The sequence below is a fragment of the Bos indicus x Bos taurus genome, chromosome 25, assembly GCF_003369695.1.
Source record: "Bos indicus x Bos taurus breed Angus x Brahman F1 hybrid chromosome 25, Bos_hybrid_MaternalHap_v2.0, whole genome shotgun sequence".
Lineage (NCBI taxonomy): Eukaryota > Metazoa > Chordata > Mammalia > Artiodactyla > Bovidae > Bos > Bos indicus x Bos taurus.
In genome coordinates, this window is record NC_040100.1 from 25,397,876 (window position 1) to 25,424,057 (window position 26,182).

Here is a 26,182-nt window from a genome sequence, read left to right on the forward strand (position 1 = left end):
CCTTCTCCGGAAGTAGCGGCCGCCGCCATTGTGCGGCGCTGGTCCACTCAAAGGGTGCTGGCTGCAGCCGGCGCTTTGGGCTCTCGTCTTAGTTTCTCGTTCTCCTGTCCTGGGAGCCCGGCGGGTCCGGGCCTCCCATCTGTGCCGGTGCGGGCGCCGGCATGTGGCTGTGGGAGGAACAGGGGGGCCTCATGGGCCCCTTCTCCTTCCTGCTGCTGGTGCTGCTGCTGCTAACGCGCAGTCCCTTCAATGCCTGCCTCTTCACTGGCAGCCTCTACCTCCTGTTGCGCCTCTTCAGCTTTGAGCCAGTGCCCTCCCGCAGGGCTATGCAGGTGCTCAAGCCCCGGGACCGCGTTTCCGCTATCGCCCACCGGGGAGGCAGCCACGACGCTCCCGAGAACACGCTGGCGGCCATTCGGCAGGTGAGTCCCCCACGCCTCCCTCCCCTGCGCCCCTCCTGGGAGCTTGGACTTTTTGCCTGCCTTTCCGAAGGTTCCCCAGCCTCTTCATGATGGTCTTAGCATTCCCCATTCGTCCACAAAGAATACGTTCAAGTGGCCATCAATCCTTCTGAATGCCGGAAAATCTCCGGACTTCCAAGTATTTATGGAACACTGCAAATACCTGTGTATTTGCTATATGCCAGGTACTGAGGATGGTCATGAACAAGACAGAAGGGGTCCCTGCTTTCACAGAGCTTGGCGTTGGAGTAGGGGAGACAGGCCTTAAACAAGTAAGTACATAAATGAGGTACTTTTAAGAGAGCAATGAGTGCAATGAAGAAGTAGGCTAGCGCAATAAGGAATGACTAGATGGAGAAGTCAGGCTACTGTAGACAGAAATCCTGTTGGAAAGTGACCTTTGAACTGAAACTGTAATTATGAAGAGCCACCCATGAATCTGGGGGAAAAGTGCTCCAGGAAATGGAAACAGCAAGTGCAAAGGTACTGAGGTGGGAATGATGTTGGGATCCTTAGGGAACAGAATAGTATATGGCCTAACTTCAAGGGGCTAAACAGAGGCTGGTGTGTGAATGAAGCAGGAAATCTGGCCTGGTTAAGGAGAGTCTTGGTCAGTGGTTAGCTTATATATTCTAAGTGGATCACTTTCACAGGGGCTGTCTTTATTTGTCCTCCAAAGTATCCAGGTCGTCTCCTTATCAGGATCCCCATGGTCAGACAACCCTGGCAGCAGGACACCTGATGATTTCTGCCTCTCCTTTTCTCTTGGCAGTCTCCAGACTTCATCATAATGATAGCTTGCTTAGTAAGAGAGCTTTGCAGTTGTCTAGGCACTATTGCATCTGTGAAAATATATCTGATCCTCTCATTTCTCTGAAACATTTTAACATTGAGTCAGGAAAACTGGCTCAAACACACACAGCTCTTTCTCGAATTCAGCCTTTGATTCTGTTAGCTCAGCTTCTCTATACACCGGTGCCAAGTGAAATCTCAGAGGCAGAGTTTTGGGTGAAGTAGAAAGAGAAAGGGAGCCATAGTGGGCTAATGCCCTCAAAACCATGTGTCCCCACTTTGGGAAGATAGTGAGAAGTTTTATAGTAATTGTTCAAAGAGGGCATGATCAGCTCGTGGACATTCTTCTGATGGGTTGGTGGTGAGGTAAGTGGGAGTCAACATCTTCAACCTTCAGGTCCAACTGGTCTGGGGTCTACATGCTTCTGGGCAGCATACTGTCATTAATCATAAATGCTCCCACCTGGAGGGGGTTTCAGTACCTGTAAATAGCTCAAAGATACTGCTGTATTTATCTGTTGATAGGGAAACAGGACCTTGCCCCAAGACTTCTCTTGACTGTTTCCCCCTGGTCTCACATCCACTCCCTTCCCTGATTAACAACTGCTTGAATCTGCCCTTTGGAACTCAGGGAAGGTCACGGAGGCAGACTGAAAGCTGTTTCCTGGATTACAAGAAGTGGGGGGACTCAGATAAGTCTTTGTGCCCACGAGCTCCACAGGGCCCTGCGTGGTATCACCTTCTGATTCCAAGCCCCAGTGCTCTTTGTTGTAGATTAGAATATCCATGTTCCAGGATGTTGAATTTGGACTGACCTTTCTTTGTCCAGCTAGGGGACAGACAGTTTTGTGTGGTGAGCGAGTTGCTTAAGTGCTCTGTGTCCCAGTCAGAGTCACGGGTAGGATGTAGCAAGCATAGCATACCTTGCCTAACTCTGATCCTAGCTCTGACCTTAGTTTCCTCATTTGTCAAGTGGGAATGATGTTAATATCCGCCTAATCAGTTGTGATTCAGTAAAGTAGTCGACATAAAGTGCTCGGCCCAAGATAAGATTCCCCAAATGTTAGCTCTTTGGGCCAAGAATCTAAAGACAGAGTAAAGGTAAAAAGTTTTAAGTCTGAAGAAGGAAGAGGGTCAGAAGGCAGTTTTAATTTGGTGAAGGGCATCTGTTTATAAACCAAGTTGTGTCTTTTATGCTTCTTTGCCTTTAGTTCTTTGTGACAGAAGGGAGACAGAGCAGCTCTTTCAGCATTCTGCTTAAAAATAAGTATAAAAACATAACAAACTAAAACAATAAAAAAAAAACAAGCAAAAATAATTAAAAATAAAGAAAGAAAGAACAGATTTTGGGACACAGTGGGAGAAGGAGAAGGAGAAGGTGGATGATTTGAGAAAATAGCATTGAAACATATACATTGCCATATGTGAAATAGAAGGCCAGTGGGAGGTTGATGTATGATGCAGGGAACCCAAAGCCAGAGCTCTAACAACCTGTAAGGATGAGGTGGGGAGTGAGGTGGGATGGGCGTTCAGCAGGGAGGGGACACATGTGTACCTGTGGCCAGTTCATGCTAATGTATGGCAAAAACCATCACAATATTGTAAAGTAATTATTCTCCAATTGAAATAAATTTCAAAAATAAGTCTAAAGATGGTGAAGGATGTATTTCTCATTCTAAACAAACTGAAAGGTTGGATGAAGTAACATAACTACACAGATAAAATTGTCATGAAAAGGAATAATTACTATAGAAAAAAAATTAATTGTTACAGGCTTTCATTTCAACTTACCTTTATGTAAATTGCCTTAAAGTATGTTGTTGTTCAGTCACCAAGTCATAGCTGACTCTTCACAACCCCATGGACTACAGCACACTAGGCTTCCCTGTCCCTCACCATCTCCCGGAGTTTGCCCAAGTTCATGTCCATGCCTTAAAGTATAACTCAGTGTTAGTTGAGCACAGAAGGTATTCATAAGTATTTACCAATGGATGTCATGGTTTGGCCAGGAACATGTCAACTAAATATAAACCATATTAAATGTGGAAATATGTGTATGCAAAATACACATACATGGATAGGGTGTCATATCCTGTTGTGTTGCAAGGGAATTACAGCTAAATTCCATTCATACGTTATGTGTTTAGGTTGAACATGTCTTTATGTAATTATAATTAAATAACATTGTTCCAAGCTGATTCCTGGTTTAAGAGGAAATGAGATGTCACTTAGCTTGAGGTCATTGTCAGTGAACAGTTTAGCCGCGATAGAATTTAGCTGCTGAAGACAGCTACTACAGACTGCAGAAGACATCCCTCTTGACTTCAAAAGAAGTATGTGGTTTATTCCCTTCAGGGTTGTTTTTTGTCCTGTTCTTCCTCCCTGTGCTTGTTTGCAGCTCATAATTTATATTAAACATTCCAATATGTAAAAATTCAGGGAAGACATTTTGACAGTGGTAGAATTTCTGGTAGGTTATAGAATAGCTAGAGAAGGAGAAACTTGAGAGAGGTGAAATAAATGCATTCCAGAAAGATTCACAATTACAACCAGTGACTGAAGCATGAAATTAAACCTGCAGTTGAGTCTCCACAGAGGGACCAGAGTGAAGCTTTAAAAGTATAATTCAAGTTAAATCCTGCCAGTTTTGGAAACCCTCCAGTTGTCTTTCTATTGCACTTAGGTAAAATCAAAACAACTTTCTATTTCGGACCTTTCTGGTTAAACTACCTTGGGTGTTTATTAATGATGCTTTTAGCTTCATGCAATAGAAAGTCTAACTTCAAATATTTCAAACAATAAGCGGACTTTATTCCATAAGAGGTACGTCTGGGAGAGAGAACTTCTAGGATGGTTTATTCAGCTGTGCAGTTTGTGATTGTGGAGGACTCAGTTTCTAGCTCTGTCTGCTCTGCCACCTGTAGCATATTTGTACTATATTGATAGCCCTCATTGTATTGATAGTTGCCAGGTGACCATTGTAACCCCAGGCCTCATATTCTTATGGATCACCATCTGACCTCAAGAAAAGACTGCACTCCCTCTTGCATAAGTCTTTCCAGAAGTCAGTCACTCTCTGTCAGTCTTTCTGTCTCCCACACGCGCGCACACACACCCGAGGAGGGATTGGTAATAGCAGGGAAGAAGAAGAGGAACAGATCCCTGTAGGCAGTCGGTACTTTGTGGCTCCTTTCTACCTTGTGGCGTTTGTATCATACTCGCTATTTCTTTTACTTAGAAAACTTTTCCTGGATCTTTGTATTGTTGACTTTTATCACTAAAGTCTCAGCTCAGATGTCATATTCTTTTTTTTTTAATTTATCTATTTTTAATTGAAGGATAATTGCTTTACAATATTGTGTGAGTTTCTGCCATACATCAACATGAATCAACCATAGGTATACACATGTCCCCTCCCTCTTGAACATCCCTCCCACCTCCCATCCCATCCCACCCCTCTAGGTTGTCACAGAGCCCTGGTTGGAGTTCCAGAGTCATACAGCAAATTCCCATTGGCTATCGATTTTACATATGGGAGTGTATATATTTCCATGCTACTCTCTCCATTCATCCCACCCTCTTCCTTTCCCCAACTACCCAGAGTGTCCATAAGTCTCTTCTCTGTGTCTGCATCTCCATTGCTGCCCTGCAAATAGGTTCATCTGTACCATTTTTCTAGTTTCCACATATATATATATATTAATATATGATATTTGCTTTTCTCTTTCTGACTTGGTTTGAGGTGGGAACCCTCAACTGGAATACCAACCCCCATCGAGAATAACAACTTTCTGCCTTCTGCCTGTTATCTTGCTTAAACAGCTTTTGCTCACCACTCACCACCTCTACTTCTGTAATCTTGCTTGCCCATTGCTTCTGCCTGGGGTGGAGCCCAGGGTTGGGGGGAACAGGGGAGCAGGCGGGGGTGGGGGGAGTTTAGAGGTGACTGCTGAGCCCGCACTGGTGCTGAATAAACCCTCTTCTTCATCTCCAAGTGCCACTTGTCTCTTTCCGCCACCACAGTTTCTGTAACAGCTTCATTTTGTATAACAGGCTCTAGGTTCATCCACCTCATTAGCACTGACACACATCATTTCTTTTCTGGCTTAGCAGTAGTCCATTGTATATATCTACCACAGCTTCTTTATCCGTTCATCTGTCAGTGGACATCTAGGTTGCTTCTGTGTCCTAGTACTCCTAGTAAATAGTACTGCAGTGAAGTTTGGGGTACATGTATTTTTTTCAGTTATGGTTTTCTCAGGGAATAGGCCCAGTAGTGGGATAATTGGGTCATATAGTAGTTTTATTCCTAGTTTTTTAAGGAATCTCCATGCTGTCTTCCATTTTGGCTGTAATCAGTTTACATTTCCCACCAATAGTGCAAGAGAGTTCCCTTATCTCCACACCCTCTCCAGCATTTATTGTTTGTAGATTTTTTTGATGATGGCCATTCTGAACATGGAAGGTGATGTCTCATTGTAGTTTTGATTTGCATTTCTCTAATAGTGAGTGATGTTCAGCATCTTTTCTTGTGTTTAATTGCCAGCAGTTCGTCTTCTCTGGAGAAATGTCTGTTTAGGGCCTTTGCCCGTTTTTGATTGGGTTGTTTTTCTGGTATTGAGTTGCATGAGCTGCTTGTCTGTTTTGGAAATTAATCCTTTGTCAGTTGTTTCATTTGCTGTTATTTTTTCTCATTCTGAGGATTGTCTTTTCACCTTGTTTATAGTTTCCTTTGCTGTGTAAAAGCTTTTAAGTTTCACTAGGTCCCACCTGTTTATTTCTGTTTTTATTTCCATTACTATAGAAGGTGGATCATAGAAGATCCTGCTGTTATTTATGTCATAGAATGTTTTGCCTGTGAGTTTTATAGTCTCTGATCATACATTTAGGTCTTTAATCCATTTTGATTTATCTAGTTTCATTCTTTTGCATGTAGCTGTCTAGTTTTCCCAGTACCACTTATTGAAGAGACTGTCTTTGCCCCATTGTATGTTCTCGCCTCCTTTGTCAAAGATAAGATGCCTATAGGTGTGTGGGTTTATCTCTGGGCTTTCTGTCTTGTTCTCAGATACCATATTAAACAGGCCTTCCCTGATTGTCTTGTCTAGTGACTCCTGCCTGCCTTAACTCTCACATTACCCTCCATTTTCTTCTTCAAACTTTTATCACTACCATAGGACATGTAACATGTTGATAATCTCTTTCTCCCCACTAAAATGTAAGATCCATGTTCCTTTTTTTCATTGCTCACCAATCTCACTACCTAGAACAGTGCCTGATACGTAGTAGGCACTCGATAAATATTGACATTTGTTGGAAGAATTGTGGTGTACAAGTAGCCCATCAAAAAAGATAATCAACAGAGTCAGCCATCAGAAAAATGCAAATCAAAACCACAGTGAAATACTACTTCACACACCCTTTGTTGTCGTTCAGTCGCCAAGTCATGTCCAACTCTTTGTGGCCCCATGGACTGCAGCATACCAGGCTTCTCTGTCCCTCACCATCTGGAGATGGCCATTGAATCGGTGATGCCATCCAACCATCTCATCCCCTGTTGCCCTCTCTTCCTTCTGCCATCAGTCTTTGCCAGCATCAGGGTCTTTTTCAGTGAGTCAGCTGTTCGTGTCAGATGACCAAAATACTGGAGTTTCAGCTTCAGTATCTCCTTCCAGTGAGTATTCAGGGTTGATTTCCTTTAAGATCAACTGGTTTGATCTCCTTGCTGTCCAAGGGACTCTCAAGTGTCTTCTCCAGCACCACAGTTCGAAAGCATCTTCGGTGCTCTGCCTTCTTTATGACCCAGCTCTCGCATCCATACGTGACTCCTGGAAAGACCATAGCCTTGACTATACGGACCTTTGTTGGCAAAGTGATGCCTTTGCTTTTTATTAACACACTGTCTGGGTCTGTCATAGCTTTCTTGCCAAGAAGCAATCGTCTTCTAACTTCCTGTCTACAGTCACCATCCGCAGTGATTTTAGAGCTCAAGAAGAGGAAATTTGTCGCTGCTTCCACTTTTTCCCCTTCTATTTGTCATGAAGTGATGGGACCTGATGCCATGATCTTAGTTTTTTTAATACTGAGTTTTAAGCCAGACTTTTCACTCTCCCCTTTCACTTTCATCAAGAGGCTCTTTAGTTCCTCTTCGCTTTCTGCCATTAGAGTGGTGTCTTCTGCATATCCAAGGTTATTGATATTTCTCCCAGCAATCTTGATTCCAGCTTGTGCTTCTTCCAGCCCAGCATTTCTCATGATTTAACTTATATACTCTGCATATAAGTTAAATAAGTTATATGTTATTTAAACTTATTTATAAATAATAACTTATTTATAAATAAGTTAAATAAGTTATATATTATTTAAATAAGTTAAATAATAAGGCTGTACAATATACAGCCTTGATGTACTCCTTTCCCTATTTGGAACCAGTTTGTTGTTCCATGTCCAGTTCTAACTGTTGCTTCCTGACCTGCATACAGAATTCTCAGGGGGCAGGTAAGGTGGTCTGGTATTCCCGTCTCTTCAAGAATTTTCCAGTTTGCTGTGATCCACACAGTCAAAGGCTTGAGTGTAGTCAGTGAAGCGAGAGTAGATGTTTTTTTGGAACTCCCTTGCTTTTTCAGTGACCCAGCGGATGTCAGCAACTTGACTTCTGGTTCCTCTGCGTTTTCTAAATCCGGAGTGTATATCTGGAAGTTCTCTGTCCACATACTGCTGAAGCCTAGCTTGAAAGATCTTAAGCATAATCTTGCTAGCATGTGAAATGAGTGCAATTGTAGGGTAATTTGAACATTCTTCGGCTTTGCCTTTCTTTGGAATTGGATTGAAAACTGACCTTTTCCTGTCCTGTGGCCACTACTGGGTTTTCCAAATTTGCTAACATATTGAGTGCAGCACTTTAATAGCATCATCTTTTAGGATTATTTATTTATTTATTTGCTTTGCAAACTTCTAATTTGTAGTAGCAGAATTATGTATTCATAGAAGCCAATATTACAAAACAGCCCTCCTGGCTTAACCTTCCCCACCCCGCCTTGCTGTGAACCACAACTTGAAAACCAGAGGCGGCTTCACCTCCTAGGTCCTTCCAGCTCTAACTTTCTACAGTATTGTCTTCCCCTTCAGAAGTTATCGTGGACCGTTCAAAACAAGTAAACCGAAGGCAGTGAGTGAGTGAGTGACGTTGCTCAGTCGTGTCCGATTCTTTGTGACCCCATGGACTGTAGCCTACCACAGTCCTCTGTCCATGGGATTTTCCAGGCAAGAGTACTGGAGTGGGTTGCCATTTCCTTCTCCAGCAGATCTTCCAAACCCAGGGATTGAACCCGGGTCTTCCACATTGTAAGCAGACGCTTTACCATCTGAGCTACCAGGTATCATCTAAAAAGAGTCAGTTCAGACACCATTGTTTCAAGAAGGCAAATGGAAAATCAGCAGCAGGTCCCACTGGAATCTTTCAGTGACCAAGAGTTTCATTTCTAGTAAAAAAATATAGAAACAGTAGGTGTTCTCAGAGGACCTGTGGTTTGGTTCTGGACCTCCCCATGGAACCAATTGGTGTCCCTGAGGGTGAGGAGGGCAGAGGACTCTGCTCAGAGCCTCTGTGAACTCACCCACAAGTTTCTGATCTCCAGTTCCAGCTGTTTGGCCTGGACCTTGTCCTGTGTCAGCAGCTTCCAGAGCCTTTGGATCTCATCTTAAAGCCAATAGAATATCTGCAGCAGCCCGTTCTCTGTCTCTGGTGGGGGGCATTCGAAGATGTCAAAGCCATCTGTGAGCCAGGTTTTCTTCTCCAGTGTGTGTTCTGCCGCCCACCTTGGCACCTTCTCCTCTAGCAGGGAGAAGGGCCTCCGGCCATCCTCTGCAACCAGCCTTTCTGTCTGGTTGAAGAGGCGAGGTGGGGGCCATGGGGACAGAGAGGGGTCTCTCTGAGGGCAGAGGCTGTGGGCTCATCAGCTCTGCACCAGGCCTAAAGGACATCAGAACGGGTTCTATTCATCCCGCTGAGCCACTCCTGGGCTGTCAGAGAGGGCTGGGCACTGGCCGTAGGCGGGTAGATGTCCTTTTGGTAGGATTCTGACTGCCTGCATACAATCATGGATCCGGGCTCGATGAGGCTTTTGGTTGTGATCAGCTTGTAGAAACGGAAGATCTCACAGGAGGACACGTCGAGACCTCTCTTTGGCACCCGACCCCCTTCTGTGGGTTATGGAGTGGTATTCCATTGGGTAGTTCAGGTGAGGTTTGTTGGCACTGATCTCATAGTAGCGGATGTTTCTCTCTCCCTTACCCACCACCTAGAGCATGTTGGTGTCCGCGTCATAGAAGGGAAACAGCGCGGCCGAGGAGCCGTCGAGGTCCTCTTCTGTGACAGGCACAGAGAGGTCGTCCTGGTCCCATCGGGCCATCTGCCGGTTACTCCCTCGGGATGTGCCTGTGGACAGCAGCTTCTTCAGGTTCCCCAGAAACAGCACTTTGTTGGCCCGGTGCCCTTTATAGTTGGCTTCCTGGAGGATGGCCCCTGCTCGGGAGTCCTGAACCCGAATCTTGCTGTCTTTATAGGCAGTGGCCAGCAGGCTGCCATTAGTGTTGAAGGACATGGAGAGGATCACGTCTTGGTGACAGTTAATTGTCTTCATGGGGCTCATGATTACAGACTTCTTTGAATCCAGGTTCCAGACCATCATCTTGTAGTCGTAGCCAGAGCTGAAGAGGATGTTGGCAGCCATGGGGTGCCACTCCACCAGGCCCTCTCTGCAGGCGTGGCCCACCAGCTCCTTCCTGAAGGCTGTGAGGTTCTTGGTCAGCAGCCATTTGGAGATGCCCCAGATTTTAGTCGTGGCATCTTCAGAACAGGAGGTGATCTCAAAATCATTGAAAGGGTTCCATCTGACATCTAAGACATTCCCTCTGTGCCCGCAGACCTTCAGGTAGTCAGGGTCCAACTTTCCTGTCCGGTGCAAGGGGATGACGAGGAAGGCACCCCCACCAGTACACTCAGTCACGACTGCAATGAAATTGGGGTTCACAGCACAGAAATGATTGTCTGGGACGCTGTGGGTGATGGGCACAGAGTCGTAGCAGTTCTTGTTGGCTGGTTTGCCAAAGATGTGGCAGAACTTGGAGCTCCGGTACTGGGGGTGCTGTGACATCTTAAAGTCGCTCCAGTGCCTCACAGCTGCCACTCCCATCTTTTAGGATTTTAAATAGCTCTGCTGGAATCCCATCACCTCCACTAGCTTTATTGGCAGCAGTGCTTCCTCAGGCCCGCTTGACTTCATGCTCCAGGATGTGTGGCTCTGGGTGAGTGACCACACCATCGTGGTTATCTGGGTCATTACGATCTTTTTTGTACAGTTCTTTGTATTCTTTCCATTTCTTCTTGGTCTCATCTGCTTCTGTTAGGTCTTGACTGTTTCTGTCCTTTATTGTGCCCATCTTTGGATGAAATACTCCTTGGATTTTTCCAGTTTTCTTGAAGAAATCTCTGGTGTTTCCCCTTCTGTTGTTTTACTGTCTTTCTTTGCATCGTTCATGGAAGAATGCCTTCTTGTGTCTCCTTGCTATTCTCTGGAACTCTGCATTTAGTTGGGTGTACCTTTCCCTGTCATACCCACTAGGACAGGTATAAGCAAAAAGACTAGAAGTATTGACAAGATTATGGAGAAGTTGGAACCTTCATACACTGATGATGGGAAACTAGTCTGGCAGTTCCTCAGAAAGTTAAGTATAGAATTACCATATGAAGCAGCGGTCCCACTCCTAGGTATATATTCAAAAGAGTTGAAAACATGCACCGTGTAAAAATGTGCATCATACAAGAATGTTCACACACACAAAAAATGTTCACAGCATTATTCATAATAGCAAAAAAATGGAAACAACAGAAATGTCCATCAGCTGATGAAAGGGTGAATAAAATGTGCTGTATCCACACAATGGAATATTGTTTCACAGGGAAAAGAAATGAAGTCCTCATACACTTATAACATTAATGAACCTTGAAAACAGTATGCTAAGTATAAGAACCTAGTCACAGAATATTGCATATTTTAGAATTCTATATTTAGAAAATGTCTAGAGTAGGCAAAGCCACAGAGAGAGAAGTAGATTAGTAGTTGCCAGGGACTGGGAGGGTTGGAGAGGGAAGTAGGGACTGACTGCTAATGGGTATGGTTTATTTTTTAGCAGGGGTGATGAGGAAGTTTGGAAATTCATTGTGGTGATGGTGGCACAATTGCAAATATGCTTTAAAAAATTGAATTGTATACTTTAAATGGATTAATTTTATGGTATGTGAATAGTATCTCAAAAGCCATATGAATATTGATGACTGGAACTTCCTTGGCAGTCCAGTGGTTAAGACTTCAGGCTTCCAACACAGGACGTTGGGGAACTAAGATCCCACAAGCTGCACGGCATGGTCAATAAATGGATACAATGACTTTATTAAAGCAGATACTTTAAAGTCAGTTTGGTCGAAGTATAATTTATATACAATTAAAGGTGTATTTCAGTATACACTTCTGTGACTTCTGATAAACATATAGCTGGGCAGGCACCACTTCGGTTCATTTCCATCACCCTAGAATGTCCATATGTGTTCTCTTTGGAGTCAACCTCTACTCCTGCCTCTGCCCTAAGGCAATCATTGATCTGATTTCTGTTACTATACTGTGCTATACTATTCTATTATTAATTGTTATTGCTAAAATACAAGAATTTGTATTATATGGTTATTTATCAGTTACTATACTACACTGTACTAGTCTCTCACCATTGTTATTTTTTGTGTGGTAGCCAAATAAAAATGCCTGTAATGAATAAAAGTATAATTGAACCTAATTACTAGCCTCAAAGAATGAGGTTAACATTTGTGTTACAGTGAGAGAGATGCACTGTGAATACTGGAAATGTGTTCTTGTTTTATGTTATAAAATATGTAACCAGTGTTGATTTACCAGTGCATAATAAATATCTTTAACTTAGAAAAGGTACACTTTTATAAAAAGATGTACCTTTAATTAGTGTACACTTGGTGGGGAAACAGTGGAAACAGTGTCAGACTTTATTTTTGAGGGCTCCAAAATCACTGCAGATGGTGACTGCAGCCATGAAATTAAAAGACGCTTACTCCTTGGAAGGAAAGTTATGACCAACCTAGATAGCATATTGAAAAGCAGAGACATTACTTTGCTAACAAAGGTCCGTCTAGTCAAGGCTATGGTTTTTCCAGTGGTCATGTGTGGATGTGAGAGTTGGACTGTGAAGAAAGCTGAGCGCAGAAGAATTTTGAACTGTGGTGTTGGAGAAGACTCTTGAGAGTCCCTTGGACTGCAAGGAGATCCAACCAGTCCATTCTAAAGGAAATCAGCCCTGGGATTTCTTTGGAAGGAATGATGCTAAAGCGAAACTCCAATACTTTGGCCACCTGATGCGAAGAGCTGACTCATTGGAAAAGACTCTGATGCTGGGAGGGATTGGGGGCAGGAGGAAAAGGGGATGACAGAGGATGAGATGTCTGGATGGCATCACTGACTTAATTGGCGTGAGTTTGAGTGAACTCCGGGAGTTGGTGATGGACAGGGAGGCCTGGTGTGCTGTGATTCTTGGGGTCGCAGAGTCAGACACGACTGAGCAACTGAACTGAACTGAACTGAAGCATTACATCTTAAATAATGACTTTTTCGCTGAGGCATAAGTGTTTTTCTAGTCATAATAGCTTTTATTGAGTGCTGTCTCTGAGCCAGGCACCAAGCTTGGTTATTTACATGCATTATTTCTAAATTCTCAGAACAACTCTTAAGATCCTTAGAAAAGCATCATCATGAAAATGATGAAACAGGCCAGAGTAATGTAAGTAATTAGATGACATAGCCAGTTAGTGTTGGGATTGGAATTTTTAGAGTGGGAAAACTTAGTAATATATGTGAAAATCAACCTTTGAAGCCTAAAAAAAAATAACAGTTATTTATCTTTATAAGTGAGGTTAAGAAAGGATTTAAGTAAAATAGACAAATCTCCACCTATAAAGGACATAATAAATTTGACTGTATTACAACTATAGTCATTAAAAAGAACATCATAACCATAGCTAATATTTATTGAACGTCTACTATGCACTACTGCAGCGCCATATATTTTTATTTATACTTAAGTGTGTAGTAAATATATAAAGACCTATAAGGGATTGATATGAAAATAATGCACATCCACTTGGCAGTTACCTTTTGAGAAAAAGAGGGTAGAAATTTAGCTGTGAAAGTGAAGTCGCTCAGTCGTGTCCGACTCTTTGTGACCCCATGGACTGTAGCTACCAGGCTCCTCTGTCCATGGGATTTTCCAGGCGAGAGTACTTGAGTGGGTTGCCTAGTTGTATCTGTAGTGTGATAGTAAGGTCATGTGGTTAAGAGTGTAGCCTCGGGACTTTGCTGGTAGTCCAGTGGTTAAGATTTCATGCTCCCAATTCAAGGGGCTCAGGTTCAATCCTTGGTCAGGAAACTAGATCCCACATGCCTCACAGCTAAGAGTTAACATTGCCACAGTGAAGATGAAGATTCCATGTGCCACACCTAAGACCTGGTGGAGTCAAATAAGTAAATAAATATTTTTTCAAAAGAAAGAAAGTGCAGCCTCTATTACATCCTTGTTTGTGTAACCCAGAGCAAGTTTCTTAATATCTGTCAGTTTTCCTCATCTGAAAATGAGCCTATTAATCAGTTCAGTTGCTCAGTCGTGTCTGACTCTTAGCGACCCCACGGATTGCAGCACGCCAGGCTTCCTTGTCCATTAGCAATTCCCAGAGCTTGCACAAACTCATGTCCACCAAGTGATGGTCTCCAACCATCTCATCCTCTGTCGTCCCCTTCTACTCCTGCGTTCAGTCTTTCCCAGCATCAGGGTCTTTTCCAGTTAGTCAGTTCTTTGCATCAGGTGGCTAAGGTATTGAAGTTTCAGCTTCAGCATCAATCCTTCCAGTGAATATTCAGGGTTGATTTCCTTTAGGATTGACTGGTTGGATCTCCTTGCAGTCCGAGGGACTCTCAAGAGTCTTCTCCAACACCACAGTTCAAAAGCATCACTTCTTCAGCACTTAGCTTTCTTTATGGTCCAACTCTCATATCCATACATGACTACTGGAAAAACCATAGCTTTGACTATACGGACCTTTGTCAGCATAGTAATGTCTCTGCTTTTTAATATGCTGTCTAGGTTTGTCATAGCTTTTCTTCCAAGGAGCAAGCATCTTTTAATTTCATGGCTGCAGTCACCATCTGCAGTGATTTTGAAGCCCAAGAAAGTAAAGTCTGTCACTGTTTCCATTGTTTCCCCATCTTTGCCATGAAGTGATGGGACCGGATGCCATGATCTTAGTTTCTTGAATGTTGAGTTTTAAGCCAGCTTTTTCACTCTCCTCTTTCACTTTCATCAAGAGGTTCTTTAGTTCCTCTTCAGTTAACGCCATAAGGGTGTCATCTGCATATCTGAGGTTACTGATGCTTCCCCCGGCGGTCTTGATTCCTGTTTGTGCTTCATCCAGTCCAGCACTGCGCATGATGTACTCTGTGTATAAGTTAAATAACCTGTTAATAGTACCTCCTAGAGGGTCGTGATGAGCAAATGAGTTACTACATTTAAAGCAGTTAGAATAGTGACGAAAAATAATACATATTATTGTTTTAGGGCAGAAGAGGTTGAAGCAAATATGGCAAAATGTTAATATCCATTAAGTCTTTTTTGCCTAATTAAAAAAAGTTATTTCATGTTTTTGCATAGTTACAAAAATTTATTTTAACTTTAAGGTCTTCATCATACTGAACATTTCATATCTTCATTGTCTCAAAGAAGCCAAGGAAGCAAATGTTGGACAGTGCGTTTCAGAGGAGCGTGGCCCCTCAAACTTTATGTTCATGTTCTATTTTTAGATAAATCCTTCTGTGCCTTATTGGGCTCACCAACTTGTTGGCCAACAGCTAGTGCTGCTCACATTAATAAATGTAGTGTCTCCTAGAAGCAGGCTAGGTGTTTCTGCTCTAGAGGATGGACCAAGAAAAAAGCAGTAGCCAACTAATCAACAAACAGAGGAATCATCAGAGAGTCTATACCAGAGAGTGTGGGTAAACAGTGAAATTTGACTAAATATTTGTAATTGTAAGCCATTAATGGCCCATATAGTTAAAGCAAGCAGAGAAAACAAATTCCAAAACTCTCCCCATTTGCCAGTCTGAGAATGAGAAAAGTGGGGAAGTCAAAGTTTTTATGGATTACTTACATTGTCATTTTTAACGTTTGCTGTGCCGTACTAAGTCATTAAGTCGTGTCCGACTCTGTGTGACCCATGGACTGTAGCCCGCCAGGCTCCTCTGTCCTTGAGAGCCTTCGGGTAGAATACCGGAGTGGGTTGCCATACCCTCCTACAGGGGATCTTCCTGACCCAGACTGGTCTTTAAGTCTCCTGCCTTGACAGCCGGGTTCTTTACCACTAGCACCACCTAACCTTACTTGTATTGAAGTAAGGTTAACATCCATGAAAAAAACAGGTTGGGTTGCTATTTGGTCTAGGAAGGGACAGCCAGCCCTGACGGTCATCTTGAGTGCTTAGATTGCAGAATGACGCCTGTGGCCACTTGACAGTAAAATCATCGGTGTTTTTGTTAAGGCAGCTAAGAACGGAGCAGCAGGCGTGGAACTGGACCTTGAGTTTACTGCTGACGGGATTCCTGTCTTAATGCACGATAGCACAGTAGATAGGACGACTGACGGCACCGGTCGATTGTGTGATTTGACATTTGAACAAATTAGGAAGCTTAATCCTGCAGCAAATCACAGATTAAGGTAAGTGGTGTACTGTCGCCTAAACATATCTTTCAGCTTGTGTTGGAGATCACATAAAGACACCGGCACCTTCTGATTCTGCTCCAGGAAGCGTTGTTTTGTTATGTTTTGTTTTCTACTATATACAGGTTTCCCAAGTAACAAGCACGTGCCAGGAACAACAGAAATAAGATGTTATTCATCTTTTCCCACTGAGGCCAGATTTGATTCAGAATTGTTCTCAAGACAATACTCTAACATGGCAATTACTTTGTACTGTCATAAATTTATATATGTGTGTGTGTATGTATGTATATCAGAGCTAGTTCTGTAAGATGTTCCAGAAGAAAAGGGTTCTATGATCAAATAAGATCAAATACTTTAGATGTTTCCCTTAGGGATACATCTGTCAGTGTATCCCTGTCAGTCAATTCTTACCTTTAATTTAGTGTTTCTCAAACGTAGATGACCACAGAACCCATGCCCATCCCACCATTAACAGCTATATAAAAACCTTGGAATTGGTATACTGGATAATATACTTTGTAATGTGACTATTTAAATCCCTCTCCTCTTGTCTTTGTAATACTGAAAAATGTGTTCTTACTGTAATTCATGTTATATCAGTTCTCTGGTCAATTTATTTGACCCAGTGATTAAGTTATAGTCCTCCCCACAAGACGGCTTGGACTTTGTTTTCCTTGGAACTGAAAGGAAAAGTCAGCCAAAGGAAGCCATACTTTAGAAAGGAGATAACATTTGAAAGTTCTGAGTCAGGGCTGCTGAAATTGCTGTCTACTAGTACAGTTACTTGATGGCTCTGCCAAAGGGGAGGGAAAGGCTGGTTTCCATATTACAGTGATGTAGCTATTAAGATGTGGAGAAGGCAGTGGCACCCACTCCAGTACTCTTGCCTGGAAAATCCCATGGACAGAGGAGCCTGGTGGGCTGCAGTCCGTGGGGTCGCTAAGAGTCGGACACAACTGAGCAACTTCACTTTCACTTCTCCCTTTCATGCATTGGAGAAGGAAATGGCAACCCACTCTAGTGTTCTTGCCTGGAAAATCCCAGGGACGGGGGAGCCTGGTGGGCTGCCGTCTCTGGGGTGGCACAGAGTCGGACATGACTGAAGCAACTTAGCAGCAGCAGCAGCAGCAGCAGCTATTAAGATGTAAAGTTCAAAGTCAACACTTAAAGCAAAAATGCTTAGATAAGTTATCTTTATCTTTTTTAAAACCAAGATCTTAACGCTGGAATAATGTGGTTGAATTAGCATATGTTAAATCATGTAGACTGAAATTTCATTATGTGAGAAAAGCTGGTTTCTTGTGTGTCAGGCACTTAATTTCCTTTTCTTTTAAGAATTATGTATTAGAAAATTATTTTTTAAAGTTGCACTTAAATGTACAACAATACAGTTAACAGATGTATATGTATTGCTAGGAATTTCTCCTGCCTAAGACTCTATTGGGGAAGTCACAATCTTAAAATTAAGTCTGAGTTCTCCAAAGATGGCATATACTCTGACCTTTAAAGTTACTAATTACAAATCCAGTGAATGCCTGAAAAGTGAATGATTTTTATTGTTGCTGATCTTTGGCCTAGCATATCTTTAATTTGGTTTAAGATATCGTAAATTGTCCTTGGACTTTGGGGTGGTTAGAGAAAGGAAGTTGGTGAAAACACTCTTCCTTTGGTTGGGAGACATTTGTCAGATGTCTGTTTCATTTAATTTTTATCTTTTCTTTTTTCCTACATTGTACTGTTCCTTTACCCTCTCTTGTAGGAATGATTTCCCTAATGAAAAGATCCCTACCCTAAGAGAAGCCGTTGCAGAGTGCCTAAACCATAACCTCACAATCTTCTTTGATGTCAAGGGCCATGCATATAAGGTACAGTTTATTCCATAGGCTTCTCTTTTGAAAATACCTCTTTATTTGCTAGTCTGTTTGAAAATTAATTGTATATTTTCTTATTTATATTTTCTTCTTAAATTATTTTTACAAATTCTATTTGCGTAATGGAAGTTTACAAAGCAAAAATCCACATCTTCAAGGAAGCAGTAAAGTATGGAATCTTTTAACTTTTTAAACTTTGATGGAACTGTTTAATTCCTCATACTCAACAACTAGCATGAATTGGAAGAGTCAGGTTTCTCTTACTTGGATAAAACATTCACCAAAGATATTAAATAAATAGTAAAGAGGCAAGAAGGCAATGGCACCCCACTCCAGTACTCTTGCCTGGAAAATACCATGGATGGAGGAGCCTGGTAGGCTGCGGTCCATGGGGTCGCTAAGGGTCGGACACGACTGAGCGACTTCACTTGCACTTTTCACTTTCATGTATTGGAGAAGGAAATGGCAACCCACTCCAGTGTTCTTGCCTGGAGAATCCCAGGGACGGGGGAGCCTGGTGGGCTGCCGTCTACGGGGTCGCACAGAGTCAGACACGACTGAAGCAACTTAGCCGTAACCTCATAAAAAGAATTTCAGAAGTTGAACACGAGACCAGTTGGATCTGGCTAATAAGAGTCTTAGATAGAGAGCTGTGGACTGAATTTAAAGAAAGCTCCTGTATTTAAAGCTTCTGATAGCTAAGAGGATATTTATCTTCTACAAAGATTTGCCCCTTTTGTATGATTTCTGTCCCTTATGTATAGTTTTTTTTTTTTTTAATTGGCTGTACTCGATCTTCGTTACTGCGTACAGGCTTTCTCTAGTTGCAGCGAGCAGGGGCTACTCTTCATTGCGGTACTCGAACTTCTCATTGCAGTGGCTTCTCTCGCTGCAGAGCACAGGTTCTAGGTGCACAGGCTTAGTTGCTCAGTAGCCTGTGGGATCTTCTTGGGCCAGGGAAGATGGTGGACTATGTCCCCTGCATTGACAGGCGGTCTTAACCTCTGGACCACCAGGGAAGTCCCCCTTACATACAGTTTTTTATTCTGTGACTTGAATAGTTGTACTTATTTACTATAATTTTTTTAAATATGATATTACATTTCAAATGAGATTTGCATAACTTTTAGAACATATACTTTTATACATAAAAACACATTATTGCAGTGGAAATCAGTGGGAAAATATGGTTCATATTATGTTTGTTCTCTTAACTTTTCAAGGACAAATACATTTTTCTGCATTTATTCTGGGGTATTTTCCCCCAGTGATGATTATGATCAGTTACGACCAACTAGGGGCTTCCCAGGTGGCTCAGTGGTAAAGAATCCACCTGCCAAAGCAGGAGACACAGGTTTGATCACTGGGTCAGGAAGATCCCCTGGAGAAGGAAATGGCAACCTGCTCCATTATCCTTGCCTGTAAAATCCTGGAGAGTTCTAATGATACCAACTTTTATTAAAAATAAAAAATGTTGAAAACAATTTTTGTTTAAAATTGAAAATAATTGTTAAAACCTGAAATGTGAACTTCTAACTTAAGTACAATAAAGTCCCATTTTTGAAGAAAGAGGAGAAGGGTGCTCTGGCTAATTTATTATTTTGGTAAACTGATGGTTCTCTATATCTAGGTTTTTCAGTCAGTCTGCATCCGAATCACCAGGAATACATATTGAAAATACAAATTCCTAAGCCATCCCACTCAGAGATTAAATCCTAAAAATGGCTCAGGTTGTGGGCTCAAGGAACATGTATTATTTTTAATGGGCACCTTAGGTTTTATTGATGATATGGCCCACGTTTGGAAACCCTGATAGGCCCTACGTTTCACCCACAGTGTACTGACCTTCTTGCTTATTTTCTTAGACTAAGATGAGGGAGGAGAAGAAATTTTGTCTTTTAATCCAGGTATTGCCATTTGAGCTTTTTGGCTGGGTGTTCATAGATGGTTTGGGCAGCTTTGGATAGAACATAGTGATCTGATTCACCAAGACGGGAATATAAAGCAACAGGTGTCAGCAGCCAGTTGGAGATGCAGTGCAGGAGCGAGATCACGGGCAATGGAGATATGACTAAACTGTCGCTTCCTACAGTGTAATGTTAACCTTGATCGGGTTCAGTTTCCTGGTGGGCAAAGAGGGAACAACATAAGAAATGACCATGTAAGGTCATTATGAGAATTAGATAAAGAATCTAGATGAAACATCACACACAGTGCGTGTTGGTTGAAAATGACCTCAACTCTCTAGCACTTTGTGGTATTAGTGAGGGGAAGCATGACATGAATAATTTCTTTCTTATTTTTTTATTGCATTTCATTGCTTATATTTGGTTATAGGTTAAATGTGATTTCCCAAAACTTAGGGGTATTTCAACAATTACGATGTAACAACATTACAGTCCACTTAACATCTGGACACCTCTGTTGTTAGCTGCTACTGTTGTTCCATGGCCAGATCTCTTAATTCAATAAAAGTTACACAATGCCAGTATTTTACTTGTGTCATTTCTTGTCATTTAGTAGCTGGACTGCTACAAAAAGAAACTTCTGCTCATCCTGGGAAGAGTTGGGAGACTTCCAGCTCTCCCCAGTTTCTCCCTGTCCCATTGCTTCTCCCTCCATGCTGGTGATGGGTGACATTTCCTCTCAGACGTTTCCTCTCTCTGTGGACTGAGAAAATCTATCCTTTCTAGTTCCCAGATTGGTTGACTCCTGCTTCAGCCAGGAAAGGCAGAGCGTGATAGAGTTGTAGGAATAAAAGGACCTTTCCTAGTGGCTAAACTGGGATATAAGGAAAAGACTTTTAAAATTTTGCTTGCAGCCTCCACTGGCCTGTAGTCTGCCATAGTTTTCCAAAGTATGACAGAAGGAGGTGAGCCTCTCAACAAAATAGTAAAGCAGCAGTACCCCAGCTGCTTACTTATCTGCTGGTATGAGTTTAAAATGCATCCTAGTGGATAATGCAACCTACCAATACTCCTTTGAACATCCCCATATATTAGTAAACTTCTGATGTAGTTAATAGAGTTGTACTTAATAATACAGTAGCTACTGGCTGGGACTACATTGTAATAGATTTTAAATACATGAATCTCTCTGTTTTACAGGCTACTGATGCTCTAAAAAAAGTATACATGGAATTTCCTAAACTATACAATAATAGTATCGTCTGCTCTTTCTTGCCAGAAGTTATCTATAAGGTAAAATTCTGGGTTTTTGTTGTATGTAATATTTTGTTAGTTGGTGGTGATAATAGCAGTGGACTAAATAAGTATAAGATAGATGCCTATTAAAGTGAACTGAATCAATTAAAGAAACCCCTCTTTTAAAGTAACAAAAATTTGGGAAGGGGAGGGTACTTGGACCCCATTTTAAGGTACCTTGATTCCTTTTTAGCTCCTCCTTTTATGTTTATATGGAGAAGGAAATGGCAACCCACTCCAGTATTCATGCCTGGAAAATCCCATGGACCGAGGAGCCTGGTGGGCTACAATCCATGGGGTCGCAAAGAGTCGGTCGCGACTGAGCGACTTCTGTGTGTGTGTGTGTGTTTATGTTTATAAGGGCTTCCCTGGTGGCTCAGAGGTTAAAGTGTCTACCTGCAATGTGGGAGACCTGGGTTCGATCCTTGGGTCGGGAAGATCCCCTGGAGAAGGGAATGGCAGCCCACTCCAGTACTCTTGCCTGGAGAATCCCATGGATGGAGGAGCCTGGTGGGCTACAGTCCATGAGGTCGCAAAGAGTCAGACACAACTGAGTGACTTCACTTTCACTTTATGTTTATAACTCATTCAGATTACTTTGATAAGCAGTCTCAGAACAGAAAGAATTATATATCTCTGCATCTTACTAAGTAACAGCAGAATAAACCTTTTTAAAAAATAAGTCAATTACTTAGACAATTTAAAAGATGCCTTAATTTGAAATATGTAGATGGTAGAGCGAGCCCTCCTTTAATAATAATCCTTGTTTCATCCATAATCCCATTTATCCCCAATGTTATTTGGAAGCAGATTCCAGACATTTCATCCATAAAAATTGTATTAAACATCTTTAAAAAACATAATCACAATATCATTATCCCATCTAAAACCATTAACAGGAAGTACTTAAGATCATCAGATATCCAATGTATAAATTTTAATTTGTCTCACAAATATCATAGTTTTTTATTTGGTTTTGTTTTTTTACAAATTATTAATTTGAATCAGGACCCAAATAAGAACTTCATGTTAGAATTTAAATCTTAAAACCTGTAAATTTTATCCCCCCCCGCCCCCATGATATATTTATTGCAGAAACCAGACTCTTTTGTAGAGTTTATTTACCAAAGTCTGAATTTTGCTAATTATGCCATGATACAATTGAACACATTGTCTCCTCTGTATATTTCCTTTAAGTTGGTAGTGATGGCTATAAATCAGATTAGGTTTAATTATTCTTGGCAAGGTAATTTCTTAAGTGAGGGTCTTTTTCCATCAGGAGGTACATAATGTCTTACTGACTTGTGTTGTCAGCAGCTGCTGTTGATGCCAGTGGCCAGTTCTGGCAATTTACTAGCAGTTGTAAAATATCAGTATTTTAAGTCTGTCATATATTCTTCATGTATAGCTAGATTAGGGGCTTCCCTGTTAGCTCAGCTGGTAAAGAATCTGCCTGCAATGCAGGAGACCCCCGTTCGATTCCTGTGTCGGGAAGATACCCTGGAGAGTGGATAGACTACCCACTCCAGTATTCATGGGCTTCCCTGGTGGCGCCTGCAATGTGGAAGACCTGGGTTCAATCCCTGGATTGTGAAGATCCCCTGGAGGAGGGCATGGCAGCCCACTTCAGTATTCTTGCCTGGAGAATCCCCATGGACAGAGGAGCCTGGCAGGCTACATACAGTCCACAGGGTCGTAAAGAGTCAGACACGGCTGAGCAACTAAGCACATTAGCTAGGTAGAATTCTTCTGTAGAAAGGCACTCTCATCTATGATTTAGCTACTCGGTAGCAAATAAATGCTTAATTTTGCCCTTTGTTCACCAGTTTCCAAAACAAAGAGTTGGTTCCTCAACAATGGCCAACATAGCATATATTTAAAATTTTACAGTAAGGGTGGCGCCTACTGAGATATAGTGTCATTGAGATGAATAGTGTAATGGGGCTTTCAGACATTTGAATCGGCGTTTCCCAAACTTCCTTAACCGCAGACCTTTAAAATGTGTGATACGTTTTCCAGAGCAGCATAGAGCACAGACTAAAGAATTCTACTGCATCCCATTGCTTTGTCTTCATCCCTTTCCCCACTGCTCTCTTTTCTCTTCTCTCAGCCAGTTTCCCCAACCCCACACCTTTTTTTAGCCATTTTCTCTAAAAAGTATCAAAAACTAACCAGCCTATCTTGACATGGTCATGGTTTCATCCTAATTGCATTCTGATTATCTCTAGCCATAATTTAAATCCATATCCAATTAAAAGTTACTCTTTGTGACATTGTTAAAATTTGACCCTGAAATTGTAATGTTCTCATTTGAAAGATAGGATTGCAGTTCTTTTAGGATTGTGGAGGAAGTGTTCTTGTCTATATTGTATATTTACGTCTTTACATCTCACACATTATTTTCTCAAAGGATGTATGATAGAGTATTTAGTAGACATGGGGGCAGCATACCACCCGTGACCTCCTCGTTCAGAATGAGTACATTGGCTAAATCTAAAGAGTAAATGAGAGGTATTAGAGTTAAGATGTGATGATGGCTTTCTTTCCCCAAATTTCTTTTCAGATGAGACAAACAGATCAGAATGTAGTAACGGCTTTAATTCATAGACCCTGGAGCCTTAGCCACACAGGAGATGGGAAACCACGCTTTGAATCTTTCTGGAAACAGTCCATGTTTGTGGCCTTGGACATTTTGCTCGATTGGAGTATGCATAATATCTTGTGGTACCTGTGTGGAGTTTCAGCTTTCCTCGCACAAAAGGACTTTATATCCCCGTAAGTTGGAAGATTTTATCTTCTCCTGACACATTTCCTGAATGTTCTTCTTGGAGGATTAACAGTGGACACCTGCATTGGTTCCCACCCACAGAGCAAGCCATGCCTTTATTAATTTGGAATGCTAATAGCTGCTTAGGTGGAAAGAGTTCAGGCCTATTTCACTGTCTCCAAAAGATACTGATCAATTATTCTTGTTTTTTAGCGCATTTTAAAGAAGTAGTGTCAAACTCTGACAACAGAAACAGAGAAATTGTATTTCCTTGTGATTGGCTGCCTTTAAAAACCAACACAGGATCCAGGGAAGACGTCTTGTGGGCGCCTGCCTCATCTCCTAGCTTTCCTACAGGCTCCACTTCATTGCTTCTGAGAAACTTGCCATTCCCTAAACTGTCAGCATTCTCTGAATCTGTTTTGGCAATTTTATGGCTGTGTATTTCAGGTGGTTATAGTTTTTAAGTTTTATATTATTTCAGGCATGCATGCATTCAGTTCAGTAGATATTTGGTGTATGCCTATGGTATTACAAGGTCCTGTATTAAGAAGCTGATGATGGCTGTGGTGAAAAAAAGGAAGCCATGGCCTGCCCTCATGGAGTTTATAGTCAAGAGGAAAAGAGAGATGCTAATCAAAAAGCGACCCAATAAATATTAAATTACGGCTAAGATAAATGCTATATAGGAGAAACGAGTACATGTATACTGTTCAATTTCTCCTAGGAAAGGAGTCAGGGAAAACATCCCTACGGAAGTAACAGCTAAACAACTAAGCTAAGATCTGAAGGGAATTGAGGAGGGTAGGGGTCGAGATCCAAGTCAGAGGAAAACACATGCCAAAGTGTTGTGACAGGAAAGAGCCTGTTGTTTGCAAGGAATTGTATGAAAAATCAGTTCACACACAGAAAAGAAAGAGGGAATGTGGCGTAAGATGAGGCCAAAGAAACAGGTGGGGCTAGGCCACTGCTTACAGCCTCTAGTAGGGGCGCGTGGCCGCAAGGAATTGTTTTTAGGAGGTGGCTGAAGTGTTTAAAGCTGCGGCAGTGTTGGGGAGGCGCTCATGCTGGGCTTGGAACAGTCTGGCTGCAGAGGCCGGTTAAGAGGCTCCTGGGTGCTGTTAGTCCTCCGTGAACATCATACTTAGAGACCATTAGAGATTTCTGAGACAGTTGGCATTATTCTAATGGTTGATTTTTCCTCTTTCTCCAGGGACTATGTGAAGAAGTGGTCAGCTAAAGGCATTCAGGTTGTTGCTTGGACTGTTAATACTTTTGATGAAAAAAGTTACTACGAATCTCATCTTGGTTCCAGCTATATCACTGACAGCATGTTGGAAGACTGCACACCTGAATTCTAGACTTCCCCCGCAGGGAGGAAACACAGTTACAGAAACTGTCTGTGGGCCTCACACAGGGATATCAACAAGCCCAAGCCCTTGAGGGATCGGGTGGCTCCCATAAGCAATAGTCGTAACTGGGTTTTCACCTGAACCAAAGCAAAACCCAGTGTAGCCACCGTGCTCCATGGAATGCCTGAGTTCAAAAGTGATGCTCTTCAAAGTCTGGGTCTGCAAAAGGCACAACACTCCTGCCCTGACTTAGAGGAGGCACACTTCAAGACCCAGTGAAGATAAGCACAGATTGTATTGTGCAATTTGGGGGTGCAGATGCAAATGCATGGGAAATGCATGATCACTCGGAGTAGACATTTTAAAACTTGACACACTTATGTAATTTGCTTATTTAAGATGTTTGTATCTAGCTACATTATCAATGTACTGTAGACATCAAACTTGTGACCATACTAATAAAATCATTAAAAGGAGCACTAAGGGAAAACCGTGGACCAAGCATCATATCCTGACCTGGAAAATTTAGGGGAGCTGCTATTGTCAGTCCAGTGACCAGGGCTGCTGATGAGACATTGTTGTTCAGTTGCTGAGTCTTCTCAGACTCTTGGAACCCTATGGCTCCTCTGTCCGTGGGATGCTCCCGGCAAGAATCCTGGAGTGGGTTGCCATTTCCTTCTCTAGGGAATCTTCCAAACCCAGGAATCAAACCCAGGTCTCCTGCATTGCAGGTAGATTCTTTACTGCCTGAGACAAGGGAAGCCAAATGATAGGGAAGAAAATGAAAATGGTAGGGAAGTCTTGACACCAGTCTGAGGGATTGTTGATGGTATCTAGAAATAAGAGCTTCAAACCACTAGGGGGCAGAGTTGTACCCTTTCAAGCTACTCTA

The 26,182-nt window shown here is 42.1% G+C and overlaps 1 protein-coding gene and 1 pseudogene across 5 annotated transcripts; one reads left to right on the forward strand and one right to left on the reverse strand.

The window, feature by feature from the left end:
- Window positions 1-25,780, forward strand: GDE1 (glycerophosphodiester phosphodiesterase 1). Of its 5 annotated transcripts, XM_027527229.1 has the most exons (7): window positions 10-422; window positions 647-733; window positions 15,916-16,091; window positions 17,857-17,962; window positions 21,076-21,168; window positions 23,735-23,946; window positions 25,152-25,780. In XM_027527229.1, the coding sequence occupies exons 1-7, from the start codon at window positions 162-164 to the stop codon at window positions 25,297-25,299; spliced, it is 1,083 nt and encodes a 360-aa protein (XP_027383030.1). In that variant the 5' UTR covers window positions 10-161; the 3' UTR covers window positions 25,300-25,780. The 5 variants fall into 5 exon arrangements, with proteins under 5 accessions (XP_027383031.1, XP_027383033.1, XP_027383030.1 ...); XM_027527230.1 differs by lacking the exon at window positions 647-733 and having other exon boundaries at window positions 1-422; XM_027527231.1 differs by lacking the exon at window positions 21,076-21,168.
- LOC113883481 lies at window positions 8,568-10,517 on the reverse strand (annotated as a pseudogene).
- Window positions 25,781-26,182: the final 402 nt, after the last annotated feature.